At 40.5% G+C, this 12,513-nt stretch overlaps 1 protein-coding gene across 7 annotated transcripts in view; it reads left to right on the plus strand.

The window, feature by feature from the left end:
* The window catches only part of LOC110835614 (G protein-coupled receptor 143), a 32,094-nt gene extending 24,382 nt beyond the window's left edge, over window positions 1-7,712 (plus strand). For 6 of the 7 annotated variants that reach the window (XM_087346910.1, XM_087346913.1, XM_087346916.1 and 3 more), the window contains 2 exons: window positions 4,193-4,520; window positions 4,962-7,712. In XM_087346910.1, the coding sequence (XP_087203036.1) occupies window positions 4,193-4,520; window positions 4,962-5,198 (565 nt within the window). In that variant the 3' untranslated portion in view covers window positions 5,199-7,712. The remainder of the gene's footprint in view (window positions 1-4,192; window positions 4,521-4,961) is intronic. The other variant, XM_087346914.1, reaches the window with a different exon arrangement.
* The last annotated feature ends 4,801 nt before the right edge of the window (window positions 7,713-12,513 follow it).

Genomic DNA, 12,513 nt, shown 5'->3' on the forward strand with positions numbered 1-12,513 from the left:
AGCAAACAAAAGTTCAATGTTGCAGGACCCGAACAAAACAAATACAGATAATCTATGTAGCATGAGATGTGAAGCTTGCAGAACATTCAGGAATATCTGAAATGCAAAATTATTGAGCTTGACACAAGTAGTAAAGACAAAAATATCAAAGATCTGTACAGAGGCACAAATGATTTTAAGAAAGGATATCAGCCTGTCTAATTTGGTAAAGGATGATAATGGCAAATTACTTGCAGATCCAAATAGGTGGGAAAAAAGTGTCTTTAACCAGCTCAAGTGTTTATGAGGCTGATGATGTTAGACAGATTAAAATACATACAGCTGAAATGTTAGTGCCAGAACCTAGTTTAGGTGAAGTTGAACTAGCCATTGGGAAGTTGAAAAATTATAAATCTCCAGGTATTGATCAGATTCCAGCAGAACTAATTAAATCCAGTGGCAAAAGGTTGCATATGAGGATCCATAAGATTATTCATTTAATTTGGAATAAGGAAGAGATGCCACAACAATGGAAGGAATCCATAATTATTCCTATTCATAAGAAGGGGGACAAGACTGAGTGTGGTAATTACTAAGGAATTTCGCTGCTGTCAACCTCATACAAAATTCTATCCAACATTCTTTTGGCAAGATTAACCCCATATGCGAATGAAATTATTGGGGATCATCAGTGTGGGTTCAGACGAAACAGATCAACGATTGATCAGATCTTTTGCATTCGTCAGATACTAGAGAAAAAATGGGAGTTTGGTGGGACCATACATCAATTATTTATAGATTTCAAGGAAGCCTGCAACTCTGTTAAGATAGAAGTGTTATACAATATTCTCATTGAATTTGGTATACAAAACAAGCTAGTGAGTCTAATAAAAATGTGTAGCAAAATTCGAGTAGGTAAATATTTATCTGACTCATTTTTCATCAAGAACGGTCGGAAACAAGGAGATGCTTTGTCTCCCTTGCTCTTTAACTTTGCGCTAGAATATGCTATCAGGAAAGTCCAAGATAGGCAGCAGGGTTTACAATTGAATGGGACACATCAGCTATTGGCATATGCTGATGATGTTAATTTATTGGGGGATGATATGAATACAATAAAGAGGAACATAGACTACAGGTATCTGAGAATAGGGTGTTGAGGAAGATATTTAGGCTTAGGAGAGAAGCCGATAGGGCATGGAGAAAACTGCATAATGAACTTAAAAATTTGTACTCCTCCCCCAATATTGTCAGGGTGATTAAGTCGTGAATAATGAGATGGGCGGGGCATGTAGCACGCATGGATGGGACAAGAGGTGTGCACCAGGTACTGGTTGGGAAACCTGAGGGGAAGAGACCGCTGGGGAGACTTAGACGTAGATGGGAGGATAATCTCAGGCGGGATCTATGGGAGATAGGAGTTGAAGGAGACTGGATTTTGTTGGCCCAGTACAGTGTCATTTGGAGGGTTTTGGTTGGTTCGGTGATGAACCTATGGGTTCTGTAAGCCATCTAGTTAGTTAGTCAGGAGGTAATTGTGTTTGGTGTACATATAACTCATTGTACAGCGTATTTCCTGATAAATTTCAATAAAACTGTTACTACTGGCTCCCAGCTGAAACTGCTTTATCATAGGTGAGTTTACATTATGGAGCAATACTTGATTCCTACTGGGAAGACCTTGTAGCACTTGGTGATGACTTATGCAGTTCCAGCTGGAAGGCAGGAAGTGACGGTTGCATTTAACTCCATCAGTGAATTTACTGTATAATCATTAACAAGTCACACATTGCATGCTTTGTATTATTTGTTGGTAACAACGAGCAGGCTTCATGTTTTAAACAATTGTCAGCCTCCCTCTTTTAATACAGCACAGTGAAAGTTTGGTTTAACAAGTATGGCGTATAAAGGAAAGTCCATTTCTTTTCTTTATACTCGGTATCTGTAATAATGTAAGATGTAGGGATATTTTTCAGAAATGTCATCATTTTTAATATAACGAGCACTTTTCATCAACGTATGCATAAACGCATGTTTGTGAATGTGGCATAGTCACCATTTCATAATATGTTCAGAATTAATTTAGTGTTTGGTAAATAATTCTGGACAAAACAATTGATATTTGATAATGGATTGATTTTCCATCCCCTACTTCCAACCACAAACATGAAAAGGAGCATCAGATATAGGCTTTGTGCATTATGTAATAAGTGTGATTTAGCAGTTGATGTAACAGACCTCTTGGGCTCCTTGTGAGAAGTTGTAAGAGCCTTGCACCCACAGAAAAGAAAATCAAAGTGCAAGACAAGCATTGCATGTTATCACGATAGCAACTAGCAACATAAAAGCTCAGCTGTAATTTATAATAGCAATCCATATATCTCAGAATGTTATGTTGTTATGCTGACACTAGCGCATTCACATAAATGTTTTCCTTTTCCTAATTGAAGGTAAACTGTCAATAAGGTAAATACGCTACTTTAGTTCTACAGAATGTACACAAATGTAATTGAAAACATTGTGATATAAATGGTTAAATTGAAATAAATTAATTCTTTGCTGATCAGTTCTGGAGGCAATGTTTATCTTCCCAGATGTTTAATTGCCTGTGTTATAATGACGAATGACCAAATATTTTGAACTCTCATTTTATTGGACGTCTGCATTCAAGTTACACAGTTTTTGTACTGTTTATCAAATATTTACTTTATGATAAGACTACGTTGTAAAACTATAAACACAGTTTTTGGACAAGACTATAACAGAACAAAATGAATTAAAAACTGTCATTAAAATCTACATCTAAGTATATCCAAATTTCATGGAATATTGATAAATGTTACTTACAAATAATTTTATTTTTGGTTGTGGTAATGCATTTGGTTTTGTAGAAGGTACTGGCCATATCATATTGGTATTGTCTGGGCTACAGAATGGCTCGCAGAATGACTGTGAATCGCTGTTGCTGCTGGGTAGAAACAATTTATGTGAAAGAAGTGTAACTTTACACAGAAAGAATAAACATATTTAATAGTTAACAGTTGGTTATATGCTAAATATAATGTATTTCATCCGTGGACTGAAGTTTCCCAAAAAATATTTGAGAGCGTCAAACTTCTAAACAACTTTGTAACATGGGAATTTAATTTGTTCAGAAACTGCACATACTCTAGTACTATTTGCAAAACACGTCATAGGTAAAAACTGGAATAGTAAAAACTAGATAAAAATAGATTAACTGTTTAAAGTAAGTTAGTTAAAGAAAAGCTGTCCTGCTATATATTAATTTTCTGAATAACATACTGAATGAATGAAAAATATCAGCAGTCTTTATTGAAGATGTCAGAGCTTCTGCAGTTCACATTAATGACAGAAACTTGTAGATGAGGGACTTATCTTCAGGTGATGGTGTACACTGTGAGTAGTTCCTAAACTATCATCATAGCTGTTTGTGCACTAACAGAATGGAAGAGGATCTAAACGTGTTTAAAAAAGAATGACGTAGAACAGGCCGTTGAGATGTCATTGTCTGAATTAAGTGTTGTGACATTCAGTGTAGATGATATGCCTTCATATATATTGCCACACAATCCCATAATAATCTGCTATAGCTTGAACTGCAAACATTCTTTGGATGCTTTCAATTTTAGACAGATCTGTTGCTGAAATAGAGTACCAAGCAACAGATACGTACTCTGGTGAGTTGGGCCACATGAGTGCTGTCAGCAATGAAGAAAAGAAGACTGTCTTGAATCAGAACCAATTCTTCAACCCTGATAAAATATTAAAGAAGTGCGTACAGTCCAACAGAGGTCTGAGATCCTTAAACAGAGATTATTACATCAAGATGACTGTCTTCGTCTGTGCTGTGTGTTAGAAGTTTACTGATGTCTCAGAGGTTCTTGCTGCCTCCATCATCAAGGCAATTAGTAAGCTGCACGTGAGGAATTGGTTTGAGATTGTGTGTGGGGGGGAGGAGGTTTCATAATGTGTAGGAAGTTCTTATAGGTTAAAGAATCAGAGCCACAGAATCTTACATTTTATCTTCAGGAGGCGCTTAGGAGATATTTACTTACTAGTGATAATTATACTGAATATTTGCAGTAACCAGTGTTTATATTCTTAAAACACAGCTATGTTATTTTCTTCAAAGCATCAGGTTTTAAGCGTGAATTTTACGTTGCAGCATTCTGCATATTCGTTTTTTTCACAGTTGTCATGATGTCAGCACTCTGTCAGGGGCCCTGACACACATCATGCCAAACTATGGTGCCACTTTCTTGCCCATGGCCGCCATCATGATTGTCAATCCTATTTTGTATTGCTGTTCAACCCAAGATGTCAAGTTCATTATCTCTGTCAGACTTGGTCAGTACACGCAAAAGGAACGCAATACCGTTGATGGAATAAAGACCAAATTCTTGTTCATCACCCTGACTTTCTACATCTGCTGGCTTCCAAACCTCATCTGTGGAGTGCTGCTCTGGTCCCTGTGGGTTCACTTGCCACAGTCTGTGATTGTATCTTTGTGGTATGTCATGGTGAGTATTCACTTTAACAATTGAGTTGTTTCTGAAAACAAAAATCATGGCCACAGTTACATATTCATGTGATTTGGACAAGATATCTCATGAAGGTACGAGTGAATATCCCATTTACGCAGTCTAACTAAACTGAACTACACTGTTAAGGTCTCAAGCATTGTTTTTAAAACTCAGAATAGACTCTGCTATTCTGTGCAGTGGTTTCATAAAAAATAAAAGAGTTCACTCCAAAGTCAGATCGTAGTGAGCATGCAGGCAAAGGGAGGGACACGGTAATAATATAAAGTAGGCAGAAGTGAAAGTAGATTAATACTTTGCTTCTTATTTTAACATGATTATAAAGTGAACCTTGCATGGAGCTTTACGCTGCAGTCTCAGCTGCTTTTACATTTATATGTGCATGCAGGAAAAATAACAGTACAAAAGTGTAATTTTCAGGCAGTGATGAACCCTCTGCAGGCATTATTGAATGCCATGGTATACCGGCGTTGGTCATGCGATGCAGAGTGCATCAGTTGGCCATGTTCACCTTGTGGAGACTCCAGTCCTCTGTCTGTTTACTCACAGCCCCACTCTTTCAATCATGTTGCCCCCCTGCAGGATGAAGATACTCCATTGCTGCGCAGTCATGAGGACAGAATTCATAATACCAGAATGAGTATCAATGGGATTTAAACATACTCAGTGTTTTATTCAAGACAGTTTTAAACACTTTGGTACTAATACTGTATTCCACATTTTCTGGAATAAGAAGAAGAAACTTTTAGTATTCATTAAATACTGTGTGTGATATTTGAAAGTATATTGCAGTTCTGTGTTTTCTTTAATAAAATGTTGAAGCCATGTTTTAATTTCTGAGTTAGGCGTAACAGTTAATATGTTTGTAAATCCATCTTCATTCCTGTTCATATTACTAGCTGTTTCATAGTGAATACTGTCATAGCTCGAGGTTGTTTGTAAGGCACAAAGTCATCACTGTGATGAACATGGCAGCACTGTGGCAGGTTATTTAGTTTCTTTTTGCTGGTTATCATTCCATGTAAGCTCCAAATTCATCTGCTACTGTACATGAGATGTAACATTATCACATCCTCACTTCTCAGTTTGGAATTCGCTACTGCCTCAGTATGTAATTGGACTCGGAGTAAAGGAGTTAACATAAGACACAGAACAAAGCAACTGCATATTTTATATGTGTGTGATGTGTGATTTTATAGTCATGTTTTGCATCAAGAATGTTTGAAAAGACAAAAAGGGATTTCAATGGTTAAACATGTTTTTTGTTACAGTATCATTATTTTATTATTTCAAAGTAATTTACTGTAACAAAAAAAGGAATTTGATATACAGACATGCTGTATTTATGTCTTACAAATTTAAACTACAGCTGTATTAAACACAGCTAAGGCAGATATATTATGTGTATATAATTATAATTCTGCCAAATATTTAAAATATAAGAAAAGCGTATAATAACAGAAATGTAATGTAATTAGTTTTAATACATGTGTCATGTAGTTCAGCTATATTTTACTACTTCCTGTAAAACTATGAGAAAGTTTGAAATTGTCACTTTCTATTATACTGTCAATATCATAGCCAATGCAAAAAAGTAAGAGAAGTTTCTTATATTTATGTATTGAATTTAAAGTATTTACTTAAAAAATTCTATAAATTCTTCAATCTTATAATTTGTGAAATGTGTTGCTTATAACTATGTTAAATGGTCACAATGGTATGCCAGGCTCTCAAGAGGGGATTTTCAAAGCAGATGCAGTCAGCTGAAGAAGGGTAGTCTTTTAGCTTGGTGGTTGGGCAGTGGAAAGAAGATCTCACCATTATCCGGCATGATACAAAATGTTACACAGTCTGTGGGTTAATTGAAAATGGTAGCAAGAGAAAATGAAAAGTATAACCTAGAAGCAACTTTCTGCAGATTCCCACAGAATTTTGAAAAATTAAAAGAATTACTGTTGTCAGTTATTGAATGTATAAGAGGTTAGAAATGTTAGTTGAGCCATTAGTACCCGAGAGTATTTGTCTTGCTTCAGATTTAAAGGCTGAAGAGATATAAATTTCAATGTATTAACCGGATTTCAGAACTGATCAAAGCAGCACTTTTGGGACCTACCGTACAGTCTGCGCTATCGAGAGTATCACTAAATGAAGTACAAGTAACAGGTTTTCATTGACAATACTCAAGGTCTGATACTTACCTGGAATCATTATATCATTACCCCTGCTTAAGTTTTTACTTCACTAAAAATTACTTTTATGACGAGGAACAACTGCTGTAGGTTTCAGACACCTGTAGGGGTCATAATTTAGCAGCTGCTGATTATTAATCCAAAAGTTTCTTTTAGCTTTATTGAAAGTTCTATATTACTGTTTCCAGCTTAGGTGACCTCAAAATGAAGTGAAGGCAAATTGGGAAATGACCTGCCATTTCCTTGACCCCCCCTTCCCCCCTTATACATTGCAATTTAATTTAGCTTCCATTAGAGGAAGAATGGATTTAAGGGACAAGTTAATGCTATCACTTTGCTCGATGGACCAGGTATAAATTATAATAAACCAATCATATCATCTTGATCATCAGAAGAACAAGACTGTAATTAGCCAGTCACCTGTGACAGACTTAAAATTAATTAATTAAGCAAGGGAGAATTAGATTTATGAACATGTGGTACTCCAAAATATCAAATTCCCAAATACTTAGATCCTAATTACTAAACATAACAGATGGCACAAGCTGGGCAGTATTTATTATTACAAAAATTTTGAAGAAACTTAAAAATTAAGTTCTATGAATATTCAAATCAAGCTGGCAGTCTATAAATTTTTATCAGGCTATATAAGATTTAAATCTTTCATGGTGGCTGAATGCTGTAAAGCCTTAGGCAATCAGCCATGTGAGAATGAATTTCAGAGACTGTCTCTGCCGCAAGCTTCACAACGGTGGCAGGGGCAGACTCCGGAATTCTCTATCACATCTCCACTTCTGGTCTGGTTAATTTGATGTTATAGTGCAGTCAGTCAAGTATTATGAACATTCATCTGTATTTCTGGCAAACATTGATTATATTGTGTCGTATGGTTAAGTGAGTGACTTAAAAGAACTTATACTCAAATGTAGAAGGTTATCCAGTTTAAGTGAACACTATCCAAAAATAAACCTTGTCAATTTTACCTGATTTCTTTCTTATGCTTAATTATATACACTGATAAATCGCCGCTTGCACCTGTACCACTGACCAACATCATGCCCAGTCTTCACACATGTAAATCCTGAGATAACTCATAGTCCATCACTGACTGTAAGTGCCTAAATCCTATCCTTCTACCCTTGTGAAATCAAAGATGTGGAAGGTTGAAAACAGGCTGACGACAGTTACAAAGATTTGTGTGTGAACATTGGGTAAGATAATTATCTTACCCAATATAATCAGCCAGTTCGTATGGGATTACAGGGATCAGTCTAACATTTTGTGTCAAGATGGACCACGAATATACAGCATTCGTGTGAGTCTGGCAAGGTCTACATTGGGCAGACTGGCCGTTCTGTCGAGATTAGGGTCAAGGAGCACCAGCGTCACATCCGGATGGAGCAACCTTTGAAATCCGACGTCCCCCAACACAGCTTCAACCTAGGCCATCGTATCCAGCTCCAACACAACTCTATCCTGTCCCCCAGATCCGCGTACATGGACCGGAAGATCAAGGATGCCATCAAAAGTTAACTACATCCTAACAACTTCAACAGGGAGAATGGACTTCGCCTGGAAGCCACTCATTGACTCTGTCCAAGGACTCCGGAAGCGTCCCATAAACATTGCAAGTCCCGTCCGGGTTACGACCAACTAACCTAAAAGCTAACTAAGGGCGGAGTTCTGAACAAGCGCGAGACATCATCCCTTGCTAGGGTACACCATTACTGGAAATTGTAAACAGAGCCTTATGACTAAAACGGGAATTTGCTTACACTAACGGGGGTTTTGTCGTGGCGGGAGTCTGGGGTCTGTTGCTGCTGATGAGTGGTTATCCCGTCAGGCAACTTGTATTTTGGGCAAAGGATTTTGGTTGGTTGGTTCTCTGGGGTTTGAACCCAGAATCTGAGTGGGGCGGGGTCGCTTAGGCTGAAGGCCTCTGCGACTTGAGGGGAGAAATCACTTAAGCTGAAGGTCTCCGTGATTGGGGATAACGGGCCGTGCCCCTCTTGAGTTATACTCTGGAATTTGCCTTACAATTGAGGAAAAGCACGGAAAACCTCAGTAAGTGTAGCCGAGTGGACAGACCACTCGTTGCGCCGACTTGGCCGTCTTTTGGGGACAGCCTCGGCTGGCCAGCTGAACACCAAACCCCCTCGGTTGCCCTTGGGTGACCTATGATAGCCCTCGTTCGGCACGAGTGCCTCCCGAGTTGCCGGACTAAGGGGTTCCCCACACCAGCTAACTTCGAGTCAAATCTCTCAGTCAGTGCTCTGATGTGGTCGGCGAAGAGCGAGATCCCCAAATCCTCGTGAACTTGCCTCTTACTAACGAACCAAATCGCGTTAGTCGCAATGCGAAGACACTTGGATTGCAACACTTGCAGCTTCCTGGCGTGGCAGCTGACCTCCAGATCGGGCATGCGTAATCCATCATAGGAAGGATGAAATTCTTGTAGAGCAGCACACCGATGGACAGGCCAATTCTCCTATTGAGCGGGCCTAGCACACCTAATCGTTGCGCCGCCTTCTTTCCCACCTGGTTGACGTGCAACGACCAGGTAAGCCCGGCGTCAAGGGTGACCCCAGATACCGCGCTGTTTTGACCCATTGGATCGGCTGTCCGAGAAACTGCACTGCTCTGGGCTGTTGGATGTGTCTTCTCGCGGAAATGAAGAGAACCGCGGTGCTTTCAAGACGTTGATAGCAATCTTCCAGTCCCTGAGCCAGAGGTCCAGTCTACAGATGTAGGCCTCCAGGTAACCGACGAGGAGAGTAGGACTACAGGATGTAGCTGCGAGAGCCGCGTACAGCGCTAACTCGACGTGGCGGGACGGTGTGGGTATGTCATTGACATACAGACTGAAGAGCACAGGAGAGACGAGTCCACCCTGAACAACTACGGCCCGCATGGCATGACGTGTGGAAGTGGCCAACTGGAATGACGTTTGGAATGTTCGTCAAGCAAGGTAGGATGAGATAATTTTCACCAGGTAGGACGGGAAGTTGAGGACGGTTAGTTTGTAAAAGAGGCCTTCGACCCATACCGTGTCGAAGGCTTTGGCCACGTCCAGGAAAACCGCGCCGGTCAGCCTCTTCTCTTCAGTGCTCCTGTTGACCCTTTGAATGAGGCGGGCCAGCTGCAGCGTCCTGCTGTGTCTGGGTCGAAACCCAAACTGATCGTCACGCAACCTGGACGTCAAGGTTGTCAGCCATGGCATCCATTTTCTCAGAATCCGAAAGAGCCAGTCCTCCCGGCACTTACAAGGGGGCGGCGGAGTGGGGACTCGCATCACCCAGCAGATGTCGCTGTGGCCTCATCGATGGCACTTATCACGGGATTCCACGGGAGTCTGCTTTCGAGGCAAGCCAGGAATGCACCCCAGTCCATTAGCGTGAAGTAGGGGCGGTCAGGTAGGTTCAGAAAGGATGATCGACACTTAGTGTCGATCAGGACGAGCAGGTGATCTGATCTGAGTGCGAATCAGACACACCGGTTGAACGAAGTCCGTGAAGACTGCAATGTCAAGGACGTCAGGAGCCGTTATTGGGGAGTCCGGTCTGTAGATCAAACATACTTTCTGTTAGCAGGAGCGAACCCTACGCAGAGATCGGCCTAGAGTTTCAGTCCGTGTGCTCCGTGTCGAGGTCACTAGCCACCAGAATGGGATACACCCGCTCAGGCACTCCATCAGGACCGACTCGGTACAGGGTCGCGTGGGCGAGAGTTATGCCGCCACGAGCTTCACTATACTTGTTGCCAACACTAGGAGAATGGCAGTGGCCTCCAGGATCTGCCGACAAGAGACTCCCACAGAAAGGTGATCAGTGCCTCTACTGACAAAGATCGCCCTGCCTTCCACCGGCGTAGGGCGGTCCGTCCGGTGGCAAGCACAGTTCGCGAAACTTAGGACCCGACGCGATGTGAGGTGAGTCTCGTTCAGGAGGCAAACACCGACACACGAAAACCATCGGCATTGGCTCTGTGCGCTTTTTCGACAATTTCCAGCATATTTCGATTTTTTTGAAATTTTTCAAAATTCTCGTAACAGTTGCCTTGCAGAACCGTTCTGTTTCGGACGGTTTCTGATGTACTGTGTCTCCAATGAATGCGGCCTGTACATGAATCGGTGTCTGCTCGGAGTGGTCTCTTTATGACAGGGCTCTCTGACCTGCAGTTTCTAAACAGTCTTAGTCCGCCAGACAACACGTAAGGCAGAGAATCAGACCAACAGATACCGAGACAGGCAGGAACCGGGTGTGATAGCGGCCGAGTCAGGCTGAGACAGAGAGAGGCATTCACTGAGATTGGCAGGTTTCTCTTGGGGAGATTTTACAATTTTTTTTAAATTTTTCAAAACTTTCAAAAAATCAAAAAATGTTGGAAATTGTCAGAAAAGCGCACAAAACCAATAATTTTTGAAAAATTTGGGAAAAAATTTTAATGTGAAATTTTTCAAATTGTCTTGGTTTTGTGCGCTTTTTGGTTAAATTCCAGCATTTTTTGATTTTTTGAAAATTTTTAATTTTTTCAAAATTCTCGCAAATGTTGCCTTGCAGAACCAGTCTGTGTCTGACTGTTTCTGATGTACATTGTCTCTAAGGAATCCGGTGTGTACATGACTTGGTGTCTGCACTTGACTTGTCTCTGTATGACACGGCTCTGACGTGCCGTCTCGGAACAGCTCTAGTGAGCAGACATCACGTAAGGCAGAGATACCGACCAGCAGACACCGAGTCAAGCAGAGGCCGGTTGGTGCAGACACCGAGGCAGGCAGGAACCGGGTGTGATAGCGGCCGAGTCCGCCTGAGACAGAGAGAGGCATTCACTGAGATTGGCAGGTTTCTCTTGGGGAGATTTTAGAATTTTTTTTTAAATTTTCAAAATTTTCAAAAAATCAAAAATTGCTGGCAATTGTCTGAAACGCGCAAAAAAAAAACAATTTTTGAAAAATTTGGGAAAAAAATTTTAATGTGAAATTTTTCAAATTTTCTTGGTTTTAAGCGCTTTTTGGACATTTCACAGCATTTTTTGATTTTTTGAAAATTTTGAAATTTTTCAAAATTCTCGCAACTGTTGCTTTGCAGAACCGGTCTGTGTCGGACTGTTTCTGATGTACTGTCTCTAAGGAATGCGGTGTGTATATGAGTTGGTGTCTGCACCCGACTTGTATCTGTATTACACGGCTCTGACGTGCCGTCTCGGAACAGCTCTAGTGTGCAAACAACACGTAAGAAAGATACCGACCAGCAGACACCGAGTCAAGCAGAAGTCGGTTGGTGCAGACACCGAGGCAGGCAAGAACCGGGTGTGATAGCGGCCGAGTCCGCCTGAGACAGAGAGAGGCATTCACTGAGATTGGCAGGTTTCTCTTGGGGAGATTTTAGAATTTTTTTTTAAATTTTCAAAATTTTCAAAAAATCAAAAATTGCTGGCAATTGTCTGAAACGCGCAAAAAACCAACAACTTTTGAAAAATTTGGGAAAAAATTTTAATGTGAATTTTTTTAAATTTTCTTGGTTTTTGTTCGCTTTTTGGTCAAATTCCAGCATTTTTTAATTTTTTGAAAATTTTTAAATTTTTTAAAATTCTCGCAACTATTGCCTTGCAGAACCGGACTGTGTCTGACTGTTTCTGATATACTGTCTCTAAGGAATGCGGTGTGTATATGAATTGGTGTCTGCACCTGACTTGTCTCTTTATGACACGGCTCTGATTTATCGTCTCGGAACAGCTCTAGTGAGCAAACAACACGTAAGAAAGATACCGACCAGCAGACACCG

The sequence above is a fragment of the Zootermopsis nevadensis genome, unplaced genomic scaffold (genome assembly GCF_977971745.1).
Source record: "Zootermopsis nevadensis isolate Lab colony 2312 unplaced genomic scaffold, Znev_1.0 Znev_ptg000011l, whole genome shotgun sequence".
Lineage (NCBI taxonomy): Eukaryota > Metazoa > Arthropoda > Insecta > Blattodea > Termopsidae > Zootermopsis > Zootermopsis nevadensis.